The sequence below is a fragment of the Haliotis rubra genome, unplaced genomic scaffold (assembly GCF_003918875.1).
Source record: "Haliotis rubra isolate DU_JTF1 unplaced genomic scaffold, ASM391887v1 Scf99, whole genome shotgun sequence".
NCBI classification, from domain to species: domain Eukaryota; kingdom Metazoa; phylum Mollusca; class Gastropoda; order Lepetellida; family Haliotidae; genus Haliotis; species Haliotis rubra.
The window spans coordinates 1,584,907-1,602,105 of NW_025767734.1; the positions used below are offsets into that span (position 1 = coordinate 1,584,907).

General features: G+C 37.8%; 1 protein-coding gene across 1 annotated transcript in view; it reads left to right on the plus strand.

Annotated features, from left to right (window-relative positions):
- Positions 1-17,199, plus strand: part of LOC124265639 (protein FAM193A-like) — a 34,180-nt gene that overhangs the window by 5,873 nt on the left and 11,108 nt on the right. The window contains 11 exon segments of the mRNA XM_046700432.1: positions 4,864-5,014; positions 5,627-5,676; positions 7,923-8,003; positions 8,999-9,123; positions 10,528-10,674; positions 11,026-11,236; positions 11,692-11,813; positions 13,422-13,569; positions 14,265-14,383; positions 15,060-15,155; positions 16,021-16,242. Of these exon segments, the coding sequence (XP_046556388.1) occupies positions 4,864-5,014; positions 5,627-5,676; positions 7,923-8,003; positions 8,999-9,123; positions 10,528-10,674; positions 11,026-11,236; positions 11,692-11,813; positions 13,422-13,569; positions 14,265-14,383; positions 15,060-15,155; positions 16,021-16,242 (1,472 nt within the window).

The following is a 17,199-nucleotide window of genomic DNA, read 5'->3' on the forward strand; positions in this document are numbered from 1 at the left end:
GATATTAGGAATAAACATTGTTTTTAGCAATTGATAAGTAATTAAATAGTGTTAGTCCTTATTACAGGGTGTTTAGCATCCCATACTCTTAACCATGGTAATCATTACCAAATAATGCCATTCTTTAGTTCTTTCATCATGCAAAGTATGTTCATATATTACAGTTGATCCCTAAATGTTTTCCTTGAATGCATGCATTAATATGTTACATGACAAGCTCAAGCAGTAATCAAAAAGTAAAGTTCCAAATATGGAAACTGATTCTCCAAGTGTCAGTGCATTTTATATATCTAAACATTTCTATACCAATGACAAATTGTCCATGTTCCCAATTGTCAATTGTGACTTGATCATCAATAGAAAAGTTTTATGACATTTTTTTTTCTTATCTTATAAACCTGATTATCTTACTCTTAGGATTTTTTTTTATATCTTTGTAATGAACATTCTATATTTCCTAGGCTGACAAACCTTTATTTACTATATTGTTGTAGGCCAATTTAATGACATGCATAAGAATTATCAACACAGTCAGCAGTGACCAGACATTCATTAAAAACAAAGTCCAAAAACTTTCAAAGTCAATTTAAACTTGCCAGGATTTTTTTAATGTAACATTCTTGTCATTTTAATTTTGGCTAACATTTCTTACAATCGCCAGCAGCTGAAGGGATGGTGTAAATCCAACTAGGGTCCATTCAGGTAGCCAAAGTACTGTAAGTCCCCATGGTCCCTAGTTTGGTGATCTACCTTCTGGTGTTGGCGATCTATAGCTTGTTTTTATATTGTATTGTCCAAATAGTGCTATCAGTTTTAACTCTCCATACTAGTTTTAGTTGTAATTGTGATATTCTAGTTGTTTTACTGTCCTTCGTCGACAGGTTTTTTATTATATACATATATTTCATTTCAATATCAAATGTTCTCGTCACAATATGGCTGAAATATTGCCGATGTGACGTTAAATATTGACTCACTCACTCACTTCATTAAAAAACAAAATAAGGATATCTTGTTGATTGTGTCTGACTGGTGATTATGAGCACACTAATTATACTTCCTGTTCTAATTTTGACTATTTTATACCATTTGAGCCTTTGAAATTCATGTCAGTTGCCTGCTGGAGGCTATTAAATTGTGCTGAAGACAGAAGTAAATAGTATTGATAATGTTCTCATTTACTTGTAGGGATTGAAGGTCAGACTCCCAAACCAGTTTTTGATGCTCCAGTTTTATACTGACTGTTTTTCTCTTGTTCAGGCAGGATGCTCTTTGTATTTAACAGTTTACGGAAGGCAACTTATTCTATATAAATGTCTACACAGTGATTAAGAAGATACTTGTTTCATATCTTTTTAGATGTGTTGCTAACCGTTGATGTTATGTTTCATTGTATTTGGTACAAACATATAATTGAATGATGTCCATGAATGTTTTTTTGATTGGCAATGTTGATGGCAAGAGGATTTTGTATTTAAATATTTGTTCTTTGGGCCAGGTGTAATGTGTATATGGTTGATGAATAGTAAGTGTGTGAAATGTAAGATTTTTTGCGAGATTAATTTGGTCACCAGTCACTGATGCTGGTTATTAAGTGACTAATGTGATTGGGTGGTCACATTCAGTGTCTTGGTTGATGGTGTGTTTGTGTAAAACGACAACGTTGACCGCTGACAATATCAGTGACTGGATTGTCTAGTCCACACGATTTTACAGGTCGCTGTCAATTAGCTCAAATATTTCTGAAGGGGGTGTTAAGCAAGACACAAATACAGAACAATTGGTTTGACAGTAGAGAGACTAGGTTACCCAGCTTATGTTTAGCTCTTGGTAGTCAAACACATGACTGATGTATTTTCCACGTTTCCAGGAAGAGAAATATATGTCATGGATGCAATTTTGTTTTGAAGCAGCAACATGATATCTGTGTACATGGTGAAGATATTTCTACCTCAACGTTATACTGTTGAGTAAACAATAACTTAATGACATGTTTGATTTAGTCATGTGTACAAGCAGCACTCAACTATCTTGCATGGGTGGTCTCGGACCTGCTTCACTTCCTAAATACCAGTTCCTCTCACCGTTGAGGGCCTCACCCAGTGAACTGGTTACTGGAAGCTATGTAGGTTAGCGGGATGTACTGTTGCACCAAGTGTTGCAATGTTGGCAGCTCTCGCCAACAGTCTGGCCTGAGATGTGCTGTCTTGGTTTTGATATGAATCAGTCAGTGTTTAAGTTAACAAAAGTAGCCCATCCTGCTGTATTTTTAAATATGTGAAATAGTACCAGTTACCTGTTTAAAGCACTGGTTTATTTTAAGTAGCCGTAACTGTTACTTCAGTTGTTCCGATGGAGTTAAATTCTACCTAGCAGCAGTGTGTGGTATATATTACCATGGTAACATAACTAGATATTGGGAAAAAAAGAAATACTGGTAGTGCTATGTTTGCACTAGTCAGCGTATGAACTAGACTAATATCTAGTCTCTGAAATTAACATATTTTACAGAGAAAAAAAACTGTTCATAAAATATAATCATAATTAATGAAAAAAATCCCAGGCACTTTCTTCATTATGTTTGGGTTTGAAACCTATTAGTATTGAAAATTATTCACTGATCATGTTGATAGTATTGATTTATACACATCTGTGATCATTTTGTGTAGGAACGTAAAGGGTTCAAAGGCATTAATGCATCACACATAGATCGTGCTGTACTGGTACAGCTGTCTCTATATATAGAGTCTATCACTGATGACCTCATGACATTAATTCCTGGTCTAATTTTGTGCATTACATATTTCAGAATTCTTTTCCTCATTTTTTTTGTACTGTATTGATCGTTTTGCTTATCACAGGCCTTTCTCAGGATGAATGGCATTTTTGTCTGTGTGGAGATGACCTTTAGATGTGGTATAGATACTGTAACATTGGTGATATTGTCGTGGGTCATAAAGTGGGACACTTTTTACGGTTCATCATGTTCATATTTCCTTTTCTGAGGGCTAATTTGTTAGCAGTCTTTCAGTTAAGTGATAGTTTACTGGTGATAGTTTACTGGTATAGTTAGATTGGTGCAAGTGTACTCTGTGTCTATTTCATAATAATCATCATTATGGTTAATCATTTGATTTAGCTGGAGACTGATGGCAGTAGGATTGTTTTAATGATTTTATCAACTTTACTAGAAGTTTCTTTTGTACCTGACCAAATTTTAATTATATCTTTAAAACATTTTGGGTGATAGGTTCATTTTCTAGGACGCTGACACACACTATCTGGAAACAGGTTAGATGGTAAACCTGTTTGATGGTAACCAGATGGGAACCTGGGTTAGAACAGGTCTCTAGGTACCTATCCTTGTCATTAAGCAAGTTCCCCGCCGTGATATTGCTGGAATATTGCTAAAAGCGGCGTAAAACTAAACTCAAAAGCATGTTCATGATGTTTGTCTGGTAGTGTGTCATTGTGTCCAGCAGAGGGGGAGTTTGGCTTAGGACTATAGTTTTCCAGGGCTCCAGATAAGGGCCGTATCAGCGTATGTATGGATATAAAATAAGCACGATACGGTAGGAAATATTTTAGAAAACGTAGCAGATACGCACCACAGCAATGGTGTACGGTCTTAGAATCATTTACAGATGTATTTATCTGAAAACGTGTTGTTTTATTGTTTATTGACCTGTTGACACAAGAGTAGCGGAGAGCGGAAGGTCGCGGGTTCGATCCCCGACTGCGTCATACCAAAAGACGTTAAAATATGGCACTTGTTGGTCCCTGCCTGGCGCTCGGCATTAATGGGTACAACAAGGACTGGTCGGCTTGGAGTCCGTATAATGTGTCTGAGTGGGGTATTCATGCTTCACTGCTGCATGGTATCTCAGTGGGCTAGCACTATAAAACCAGCTTCAGTCTGGGCTAGTACAAGCAGCCGCACATACACATACACGCGCATGCACGTCGTCATATGAGAGAAATATTCTCAAGTACAACGTTAAACCCAATATCACCTCACCTCACCTCACAAGAGTAGCAATGTTGTGGTGCATATATGAAACGAAACACAAGATTACTGATACTCCATTAATTTCCATTCAGTACTCTAAGTGTACTCTTATTGTTTTCCAGTACTTCTATATAGAAAACATAAGGAGTATGTACTTCTGATCATGAAAAATTATCTGGAGCCCTGGTCTTCCATCGCAGATTTGAAATATTTCTGTGTAAAGTCTTTAACAATACACAAATACTTGATGTTGATGGTCGAAAGCTTGACAATTCCCCATGAGTTATTGTTCCAGACTTCTGCATGATATGACTGGTATAATACTATGTGCTAAAAACAGCATAAAACCAAATAATCTATTCTGAAATATTCCCATATTTGACCTTCAAATTATTCGAGTTTGCTTTTTTAGTATGTTCAGTGTGTTTTTATTCAGGAATAATAAGGTATCTAAAAGAAGAGCAATAGCCAAACTTTACACCATTTGATCATCCTGGGAACACCTGGGTCATATCATTTATCCTTCTTGGAAACGTACAGGACATGCATTATGGAATTCATAGAAAATGAGGAACAGCAGTATACTTGATTTGAGTCATGCTGATTATCAATCATGGAAAAATTAATATCAGGGTCTGAAATACTTTATTTTCACTTGTCTTTGAAAAACTATTTAGTCAAATTAGTGATACTGAGATGCCATCAGAATAATCGTAAAAGTGTCCAAACAGAAATGTCAAGTATTTCTGGAATTTTGCTTGTCTATGACAAGATGATTTGTGTTAATTTTGAACCTGGAATCAACAAGATGTATCCCTAACCACTGCTAACTATAAATGTAATTTTCTCTACAGAAATTAGAGAAGTTGATGGATGCCAGTGACGACTCTGAAATGCCTCTGCCAACATTTCCCCGGGGTCCAAACCCATACTTAGACCGAGAACGGTGCCTCCTATGTGGCTGTGAGCGGCAGGACCCTCCACAGGCAGAGAAGATACTAGCCGGTCAGTGACAAGCTAAACATAGTAGATATATATGGGTGGTTAAGGCAGGCTAGTGGTTAAGTCTTCTATCTTCCCAATGATCGATTTTCTGCACAGGTACGGCATGTACAATTTATGAAGCCCATTGCTAGTATCTCATGTGATATTGCTTGAATGCTGAATCCTCAGAATTTGTGTATATTGGAGGAACGATTTAATGCAATATTCAGATTTGTCTCTATCTCTGTAACTGTGTGTTTATGAAAAACAGGATACAGTAAAAACAAGCAGTAATATTGATGTGGTAAGAGTAAGACATGGGTTTGAATTTGATCAAAACGAATTCCTATGCTTTTACATTACTGAATGCTCTTTTAATTTGTTTCTAACGACTCTAGGAAATGAACTGCAATGTTAGCATGTTTATGTGATCTATCCCAAAATTGAATAGGTTCAGTGAAGAAATGAGATTTTGTATTATGCATTTGTATCTTTATTGTATTTTGTGATAAACTGAAAGAAGGAAATATCATCTTTATCATCTATATCTATCTAACTTCAATGTGGAGTTATATCCCTTGTGGATTTGTGGCTGTTGTACAAATTATTGACTCGAAATTGATTTTGTTACAGAGATGGATGGTGATGCTGAGAAAAACACAGATGTTCATGAGCTCACACAGGTAAGTTGGCATTCATGTTCTGTTGTAAAATGTGTCATCATATTATATATTATAGTATTAGCATGTAATGATAGACAATACACATGATATTGGTGGTGGCGCGTGGTCCTGTGCTTAAAGCTCAGGTCACAAATCGGTGAAGTTAAGCAGCGTCGAGCTTGGAGAGTCCTTGGATGGGTGACCGTGTTTGGCAGCTTGACTCCTGAGAGTTTCTAGGACTTGAGTCCTGCCCCACAACGAAGCACATGTGACACATGTGGTCTCACCTTAGGCAAGTGAGTTTGTTCAAAATTGTCTCTGTTCACCCAGCAGGAAAATGGGTACCCGGTGGAAAAAAATCATATGACTAAAACCTTCTAGCGCCTAACAGGCAGCTTGGGTTATCCGGGGTAATAATGGCCTTGATTGTTAGCTCTATGAGCATACCTAGTGCGCAGTTAGGCGCTATATAAATGGACACATTATTTATTATTTATATAAATAGTAACGATTTGGCTGAAATACTGCTGATGTGACTTTAAATTTTAACTTTAACTCACACCTTTTTTATAGCAAAATTAACTGTTTTGTTGCTAGTAACTTGTTCATAGTTCTTTACAGCCTTAAGAATTCATTATTGTATGCCCTTTCAAAGTGATAGAAATTAAAAATGGGACAAGGGTCTTTTAGGGGGTTGAACTGCTGCATTTGATTCTAGGGACCCTTCAATGTTTGAATGATTACAGGACTAGGGCAGTTAAATTGTATTGCTATATATTGTAATTCAGGTACCTTTATTGTGGTGCATATTTCAGTATTTTAGGAGTTAAAGCATTGACAGTGACACTCATTGTACATGCAAATCATGTATATACTAAAGCCCTCAATATAAATGTTGTGCTTCAGATAACAGCATTATCGAAAATTAGGATCGATAGCTACTAATTCTATTTTCTTTTGTTGTACAATTTAGAGTATATGAAGTGTGTCTTTTTCTCAATTTCAAAGGGAAACATTGCTTGTGATTGAAAGTCAATATTGCAATATGTATTGTTTCCATAGCGTACTGTGGGAAACCAGTATTATCATGCAGTAGTATACAGGGCAATATAAATTTTAAGATTGCTTTAAAAATGTGCCTTGCACATGCATGTTTAGGTATCATTTTGTGTCCGTGCAGAGGGACATCACACTGAGTAAAAACTTTCGGTCCATATAGCCTGAATATTGCTGAGTGCGGTGTAAAACTAAACTCACTCACTCACTGTGTTCACCTATTTATATTGCTTTGATTATTCAATTTCAGTCTTGAGTTTTGAAAGAATATCTAGAGTGTTTGTTAAAATAATGCTCTTTGTATATTTATGTCTCCCCCCGAAGGGTTGGGAGACCTATTGTTTTTGGTTGAGTTTCCGTTGGCGTCTGCGTCGGTGTCGGCGTTCCCATTGTTTCCGGAACATAACTCTAAAACTACTTGAACAATCTTTACCAAATTTGGTATACTGCCTCTCCATATCATGTAGATGTGCCTTTTGGGGGTTTGAACTTTCTTTCAATTTTCTTTTTTTCTGTTTCAATGGCAAGAAATTTGGACTTGTCTTTTTGACAGGTAGGGTTTGTGTACGGAGCATATCTCTGAAACCACTTCACCCATCTTCACCAAATTTTGTGTACTTAATATCAATTATTAGTAAGCTTAGAAGCATCAACCATATACATGTACTACTATAAAACACCATGAACTAGACTAGACTATTGACTATGAACACTATTGACTAGAGACAACTCTGACTGAAAAACAACAGCTTCATTCATGCATTTCGAAATAGAATCATTTAGAATTATGAATGTTTTGTAAAATATAACTGTGGAGTTGTTGATTTGTTGATAAGCAATTAAGTTCAATTGAATATAAAAATATTAAATGAAGACTCTACAAACTTAATAACATACTATCAATACTATGTATTTTCATACTTTAAGAGATTTTGAAATTGAAGGAATCAAATGAATTGTTTGAGGTCTCAACGTTGAATTGGGGGAAGTGGGATACATCTGTTTTTACGAGTAAAAACTCTTTGAGTAGTCAGACACTGATTTGGTTAATCCATGTCATCGTATCCCAAATAGATTGATGCTTGTGATGTCAGTCACTGGAATGTCTGGTCCAGACACGATTATTTACAGGCCACTGTAATAAGCTAGAAAATTTCTGAGTGCAGCATTAAACAACAATCAAACACAATTTTATCTACTTTTTTTTTCAGCTTCCCTTGTGGGTATGTCCATCGTGTCGGCGAGCGGCAGACAGTGAGCTGGAGAAGAAATCAGGAGTAGACATCAATCTGGTAGGATAATATTAACAAGAATTCCAACAACTCTAGATACTCAGGTTAAATAACAACTTGTGCAACAGATTAATTACACCTGAGATATTGAATTTCTTGTCTTCAGCTCAGTGTGTGTCACAATAGAGTTAGTGAGAAGCACTGGAATATTGCCAAGTTTTTGTGTTCAACAACAGACACATTATAACACAACTGAGTCTGTTCACTCTTTTTGTTTCATTCCCTTGCTGAGTCATTGACTGTTCGACTGTGTCTGAGTTTGGTATTTAACTCTTTCAACACCAGTCAACCAGAGGCATTTACTGCCATGACACTGAGTTCCCAGAGACTCTAAGGTCATAGATGAAGCCTATGTTTATGAAGGAAATTATAAGTTTGGACCTAACATAAAGTAGAGTTTCGAGGCTCTTTACACACTGTTTGATAAAGGGGGCGGTGGCCTAGCCTAGTGGTTAAAACATTCACTTTCGTCATGCTGAAGAGCCTAGTTCGCCACATGGGTTCAATGGTGTGAAGCCAGGGTTTTAACTGCTCTTCAAACTGGGAGTCCTGGGGACTCAGGGCATAGAAGAGTCCATTTCCAAAATTGGGGTCCATCAATTTGCATTAAATCAGTGATAATGAATGCTTCCCATTTTGATAATGTTATGTTAAGATATGTGTTTACTTTCAATGTCATTAGAATATTGATTGTAAATAGAATGTTTATATTTTAATATGGGATATCATTACAAACTCAGAAAGTTCTTTCCCAGAAAAAAATTATATTAGCGTCCACAAGGACACACAGGATTTTAGTTTGGGGTACTTCACCTTCTGCGTCCAATGATCTTTATGAAAATCCCGTTGTGAAGCCCATTTCTGGAATATTGCTGGAATACTGCTAAAAGTGGCGTAAAACTCACTCACTGTTTAATAAAAGGCTTCTTTGACTGATATATAGCATGGTACAGTGTAATATGCAGCATACAGTACTCCTGGAAGTGTTGTTACAGGAGCAGGATCTACACCTCGACACATCCAGCCTCCCCTTCCTCCCAGAGGTCAGTCTCGGTGGTGCCTCTGAACCAACCACACCCAACGGCACACTCTGCACGTGTGAGGCCTGCACAGAAAGGAGGTATCATGACTGGTTAAGTTCATTCTTTTTCTCCTCTCAAGCTTGCATGGTTTGCTGGCATTGTACATCAGCATGCTTGGGGGGCTGTAGCTTTGAGGAAATATTTTCATGTAGGTATGTGTACGTCTATGTAGCCATATGCAGAGAAAATAATAATGATATTGAGCATATTGATGTGCACCAAGTCCCCACCCTATTCAAAGTGCTAATATTTAAACCATAACAGATCAGAGAGCACCTAATTTATCATCTCACCTCCTTGTGTAAGTTTCACATTACCATGTCATCCTACTAGGTACCCATTTACTGCTTGGTGAACAAAGGCACATTTTAAAAGATGTCACTTGTCCAAAGAGACACCACACGTGCTACACGTGCCCAACAAATATTCAGGTGTCTTGCTGCCAATTGCATCTACATCTGTCCCCGACCAACAGTGTTGAACTTCCTCGAATTTGTGACATCTACACATGACCATGCAGGGATTGGGATAGAGAACTTTGACAATGGGCCATTTTCAAGACTATTAGCCATTTTCTGAATTTAGAATGGGCCACTGCCCTTGTATCAATAGTAAGCTTCAAAAATTTCAATGGGCCATTTTTTTTTCTAATGTGCAAAATGGCCCATGGCCCCTGCCTTTCCCAATCCCTGACCATGTGAACGTTTACATTGAACAAGGCTCTGCATGTGGAACACTAACTTAATGATAAGGCATTGCTGTGGATTGTGAAGTAACCATATTGTTGTAAAAGTAAGTTCCATGTTTACATATGTGTGAGAACCAACAGAAATGGTTTGGCAATGGCCACAGTAGATTTTATGGCCAACTGTTACCAGTGTGCTATCTCAGTGTTGACTTCTGTAATGTGGCACCCAAAAATAACTTAGTCCAGGACTGATTTCACTATCATCACTGTCAAAGCTGATGTGATACCGCTTTCATATTGCCGACAAAAAGATCACTCCCATTTATTAATGTTTACATGGGCGGTGGGGTAGGTTAGTGGTTAATGCGTTTGCTCATCATGCCAAAGACCGAGGTTCGATTCACTACATGGGTAGAATGTGTGAAGCCCATTTCTGGTGTCCCCTGCCGTGATATTGCTGCAATATTGCTAAAAGCGGCATAAAACCAAACTCCTTTACTCACTAATGTTTACACTACATTGGTTTTTCATTATCCTCATGCTTTTAGATATTCTGACATTTTAGTAACATGTTTCTATAGTTGAAACTAATTCAGTTTTTTTTCTGATATGGTGTTGGCGTTTTTCGTGTACTTAATTGCTGTGTTGCTGTTGGATTGCAGTGAAAAAATTCCACAACTGTTGTGAGAAATTAAGAACTACCTATTTACCTTGTTTTATTGCACTTCAACATCAAGTAAACTTTGTGTTGTAGGCAAATTGAGGCCGAGCACGAACGGGAGACACAGGAGCTTCAGAAGTGTTGGACTGACCTCCGAACTATTGTCCGAACACTTTATGGTGCTGACGACCCAGCATTGTCAGAGGAGGAAGGGGTTAAGATAAAAGATCTTGTGTGCAGGTACGGAGTATCAGTTACGTGTGCATTATTGTGGATTGGGTCAAAGCTTTGAGCTGTTGGACATGTTGTGGAGGACAAAAGAATTCTTCAAATATGATTCAATTTGTAAATAGTCTTATTCATTCTGCCTTGATACAAAACTACATGTTAAAGCTCCAAAACCCACATGATTGCACTAATACAGGGGAAAGCCATGACTTATATATGATGATATCTAAACATTTCTATTGGTCATGACTTGTTTCATTTCAAGTTTTCATGTCTTTATGGTGCAACTGTTTATGTTTATTCATATAAGATCTCTCTATGGATGTGTATTTTACAAACCTATTGTGTTCAACCTTTTCTCAGACTATGCAGTCGAGATCCGCATCAGTTGTTTCTTCGGCTGGAATCTCAAGTACGGGAATTTGTCATCGAAAAGAAAGTACGTCTCCTCAAGCAGTTAAACTGCGGCTACAAGTCTCCTCCACAGGCAAAGGAGTTCATCTCACTGCTTCTTGATGAATACAACCAGCTGTGTCTGGCATCCAGGCTTACAGCCGAATACCTCACTGACCTTGTGAGTACCTGAACAAATATTGTTTCTCTTTTCCTTGAAGTAAAGACAAAGGCCCCGTTTCGCAAAGCTCTCGTAAGCCTATGAGCTCGTAACTTTTCTCGAAGCATTTGTACCTCCTGTGTTACATTGTAGGAGGTACGAATGCTACAAGAACAGTTACGAGATCTTAGGCTTACAAGAGCTTTGTGAAACGGGGCCCAGGCCAGTTGTTCCATCTCGGGTTCCATCTCATCAAAGGCAACACACAATTTATCTCATCGATTTGGTTGTATATGTCTGTGTTTGCTCAATGCCACTTTAAGAAATATACCTGCTTCATGACAGTGCCCTGTAAATAACAGCCTGGATCAGATAACCCAGTGATTGGTATTAAGAGAAACTTTTAAAGCTGGTTCGCATGATGAAGTCACAAGCACATATTGAACAGTAGTGACTGACTTGCTCTTTGTTTACAGAAGGAACACATCAAGAAGTTCAATGTGACGTGGGAGCTCCATAACAAGCACCTGTTCCAGTCAATTGTCTACACTGATCCGGCCATACATAACAGTCTGCATCTTGTCATTGATCAGCTGAGGTAGGCCATAACCTAATAGACGTCTACTAACATTCTGTTTGGTCTATCAGATCAGAACTCAGCAAATAACTTTGATGCAACACTGGAAGTAATTGATTCTGATGCTCAGAGCTGAGTCCTGGGCAGTAGGTTTTTGGTGCAGACTGGTCTTTTGGATGTGCCCACCTCTGATATCATCAGTCATTTTTAACCCCCAATTTTCTCTTGATGCTGGTTTTATGCATTTGTAGTTTTTGAAAGACCAATGCAATTAATATTTCTTATTGTAATTTTATCATACTTACAAAATATCCTATCATTTGAATAATTTAGTGATTTTATAATTGGGTGTTTCAATATAAATGCAGTCTGAATGGAAATATTAAGCAAATCATTACCTGGGTTGATGACAGCTGAACTGCTTTTATGTTTGTCATGTCATTTGCTTTGTTACCTCCCTTTGTATGCAAGTGAATGGCAGTTGGTATCTCAGTGAACAGACCCATAGAGACAGGCTGTTTGCTAGATACCTACCATTCTGTTTTGTATTTATATCCACACGGTGTCAAGATAACATGTAACAGTGACGTCTCGAATGGTTGTTTTTATGTTAATATATTTATGTATATATACTCTTATTAAACTGGGGCGGTGGGGTGGCCTAGTGGTTAAAGCGTTGGCTCGTCACGCCAAAGACCCGGGTTCGAATCCCCACATGGGTACAATGTGTGAAGCCCATTTCAGGTGTCCCCAGCCGTGATGTTGCTGGAATATTGCTAAAAGCGGTGTAAAACTAAACTCAGTCAGTCTTATTAAACTGGATAGAAATTGGAATGTGCATAAAAAAATCATTACCTTAGAAACACATATGAATTCACCCCTTGAGGTGTTGGTTATTTGGTAATTTTTAAGCTTAAAATATGTCTTGAAGCATACATTTTTTATTTACATACTTGGGCATACTAGGACATATAGGTAATAGATAACCTGATGTATAAACAACAGTGACAGTGTCTAAGATGTTAGCCTATTCCCATGGACCATGCCATTGTGTCATGGAGTTTGCGTGACATCTTTCTAAAACCATGGTATACAACCATGATAAATCAAAGCTGACTAACTAAATGAATCTATTAATCCCTCTTTGGGAAACTGTCACAGTGTCTTGTGGACATCGTTTCTTTTCGACACGATAATAGTTACTGCAGATTTCAGGTAGAAATCTTATGGTGAGATGGTATGTAATATTAGCAGTTGTTAAACACCAACACATCCTTTACCCAAGCTATGTTTTGTGTGGCCCGAGTTGGTGATGTGGTTTGTCTCAGTGTATTTGAAAACAGAAATGTCCCATGTCAGGTCCGACATGTCGAAGAAAACGCTTGTTTTCCTCATGTGTTGTTCACAGGACTTTTATTTGTTAAAGGCCATGATAGCAGAAGGCCTGATATGCTTAACTCATTCCTTTCAATATGACCTTTTTCACAATTATAGATGCTGCATGTAGCTACTTAAAAACTTAGATTACACTCACTCGCATGGGATGATGCAGTTCTATTTCAAAAATGGTAAAGATGTAGTTTTCTGGTTATTACAACCAGTATTTACTGTTACTGATTTTATCCACAGAAGAGGGGCTGCATCCAAGGAGTCTTACAACGAGGACACGTACCCCAACTTGTTACACCGGTTCCTGAAATTCCAAGATGAAATGTCTGTGATATTGGTGGTGTGGCGGGACTGCCAGCAGCTCATAGAAGCGTACAATGAGGAGCAGGTGAGTGTTGTCTCTACTTGAACTGGCAGTGAGTCTGGTATGTTGAGAATGCTGATGATGCGTGTCACGATAAGCTGATGTTATGTATCCAGACATATCCCCAAAGTTGGCTGTTCTGATAAAAATTACAGTACTCAACTGTAGCACCATTTGAATATCCTCACGTTCCACAGGTATGTGTTACATTATGTATCATGGTACTCATATTGCATCAAAATTGCCATGAACCATGGCCTAACTAATGAGGTTCTTGTTATCAACAAATTTGTGTACATTTACATGACTGCGCATATTGATGTTTTCTGATAATTTTATGCAAACAGAATAAGCATTTTGATTCATGATTGTGGCGATGAAAAACTAGCCCGAACAGTGATCCTGCAAAGTTATTGCCAAAATGAAGTATATATAACTTTTTGAAAATCATTACAGTTTTAAGACATGAATGAATACATGTCGAGGTGTATTGTGTATGGTATCAAGATAAGTCATTGCAATTAATGAGTTCAGCTGTAAATGTGCATTTCAGTGACTTTATCCAAGTATGTGAAAAAACAGGTTTTATATTTGGAATTATATATCCACAATTTCAAAAGGCAAACCTGACTGTTTAGTGCTTGTGGTATAGTGGTGTATGATGCTGAAAGAACTGTAGGTAAGTGTTGAAGTCACCATCTGATGTTGCTGTATTGCAGACCGCACTCAAGGTGAAGCAGAAGTGGTTGAAGGAAGACTGGGAGTTCTTCAAGGCCCAGAGGAAGCTTCTGGAACAGCAGGTGCTCAAGAAACAACCCAAAGACAGACTCTCACATAGGTAGGCAGTACAGATACAGCTTCTTTGTACTTATGTGTCAAACAAACTTTATTCAATTGTAGCTTCACATAATGCGTCCTGATCATTTGCAAACTCTTTATTTGTCCTGTAAGCCTTGAATTGTATTTGTTATTTTGGCAAATAATACCTGAACCATGTACATCATATAGATTTCATGTCAATGAATAGTCGGATTTTGCTGTGGGGCTCTGGAATTCACATTTATTGAAATATCATACATGATAGAAAGGGTTGTGCATTTGAAAGGTCATGCAGACAAATAATGAAACTTTTGAAATTTCTCAGTGCACAAAAAGTTGATTTATAATCATTAATGAATAGCATAAATAAATCACAGAATATTCTCTTATTAGTAAAGAAATTGTGAAGTTGAACTTACTGTAAGCAAATCATACTCACATCTGTAAGGAAATGACATGAAAGAATTATGGAAAATCCTAATGATATATTTAGAAACACATGCATGACTAGAGTGATGTCATTTCGTACATGACTTTTCCCGTTCTATATATTTCTGTTGCAATCTCTTAATAGTTGTCTGCTATAAAATTCTATGTATATGATCAATGTGGGAAATATTATATCTTGCCACATTTAAGAAAATATACAATAGTGTTGTTCTACTTTGACCTTGATTATTTGTAATCATTTGCAGTATGGAGGTGCAGTTTACAGAAACAATGAGAAATATGTTGACTGGCACCAAACCAGCACATGAAGAGTGTTTTTGTCCTCGGTGTAACAGAAAAAGGTAATTAGTAATTACCTGACACAACCCTGGCCAACAATAGGTGTGCAATTCCGCACAGAGATCTGGATGAAATGTGTTAATCTGAGAGAGAAAAGTGGGGTGGAAACGTTTCGGAGTTGAATGATCACATGTGTTGATATGAAGAAACAAGTTACCAATGATAGTTAAAGTGTGAATTTTTGAAATTCTACATTAATCTCAATGTTATTAACATGAAATGACATGTTGTCCCAGGAATGGTGTCCACATTCGTTGTGCAGAGTTGCATCCCTTGTGTGTGCCAGAAACCATCGATCATTGGTTTGAATACCGTTCACTGTGTATGTGTTTCTCGGTTAGCCGGCACCATGCCTGTGCATGGTGTTAAATTTCATAAGACCTGCATCACATAGGACAGTTCTCCCTCCTTATGTTGACATGCCGTGATGAAGCTGGAACACTCATGTTGTCATTTGACTCAACTCACTCATTAACAAAGACTGAGTGGTAGGCTTGGTTGGTTGGTTGGTGTTTAACACTGCACTCTGCAATATTCCAGCTATATGGCGGTAGTCTGTAAATAATCGAGTCTGGACCAGACAATCCAGTGATCAACAGCATGAGCATCGATCTACGCAATGGGCAGTTGGGTAGCATAGTGGTTAAAGTGTTCGCTCATCACGCTTAAGACCCGGTTCGAAATTTCCCGCATGGGTACAATGTGTGAAGCCCATTTTTGGTGTCCCCACTGTGGTATTGCTGGAATATTGCTAAAAGCGGCATAAAACTAAACTCATTTACCAAGAAGATACTCTGAACTGTCCCAACATTGTTTGTTGTATAGGATGTGATAACTGACATACTAATTAGATGCGTTTACTTCCAGATGTACCTGTGATGAGTGTACAATTACCCACATGATCACATGTGGTATAATCAATCCCGATGCCTTGGAGAACAACAACCACACCCACACCTTCAACTTCCCACATGACCCAAGTCGCTACGTCATAGACGTGGACCCACCCTCCATGTCCAGTACCTCTTCCAGTAGTGGCTCATCCAGTCCAATCATGGTCGAGAGGAACAGACTCACGCTTCCGTTTGAGTAAGTATTTCTTTGTTTTTTAATGCCACACTCCGCAATATTCCAGCTGTATTGCCGCGGTCTGTGTATGATCAAGTCTGGATCAGACATTCCAGAGGTCAACAGCATGAGCATTAATCTCTGGATTGTCTGGTCCAGACTTGTTTGAGTAAGTAGTTTATGACCTGGTTTGTCCTTGAAGGAGTTGGCAAGTGCATTTTGTTATTGTCAGCAACATTCTGGCTTCATGATAGTCTCCTTATAATCATGTGGGCCAGGCAAATCGAAGTATGATCAATGATCCATGTCATAGACACTAGTGTTGGTCCGATTAATTGAAATAATCGAAGATTGGTTGCAGTGACTAAACGACCAAACAATCGATCATGTTTTCTCATAATCGAACACAAACAATTCTGGAACACTTTTTGCATAAACAATATTTTTCACACGGTTGGTTTTTGTCTGTTACATTTCATGAGCACTACAAGCTCGTTCCAAGTGACAATTGAATTTATCTTTAAAACCCTACGAAATTTATGTTCCTAAGGTACTAGTCATCCTTTAAAGATGTGCAATTTGCAAAAAACACCCCAAAGAACAACATGTTTTTTCTTTACTTTTTTGTGCTTTTACAAAAATAACCAGGAACATTTCATACATGACGCTAACCAATTATTTTCGACAATTGATCGGTTGTAATGAACCAATCATCAATTATGAGATTTTAACCAATTCCCAACACTAATAGACACCAAGTGAAATGTTTTCATTTGAGTTGATTCCTCATGGTCTCCTCTAGTGAGTCCAACCCATGAAGATCCGCGTTAGAATTGGTCTTCAGTTGTAAGAGGCAATTAACAGGATCGGGTGGTCAGGCCTGCTGACTTGGTTGACATGTGTCATTGTTTCTCAGTTGCGTAGATCGATGCTCATGCAGTTGATCATGTGATTGTCTGGTCCAGACCTCGATTATTT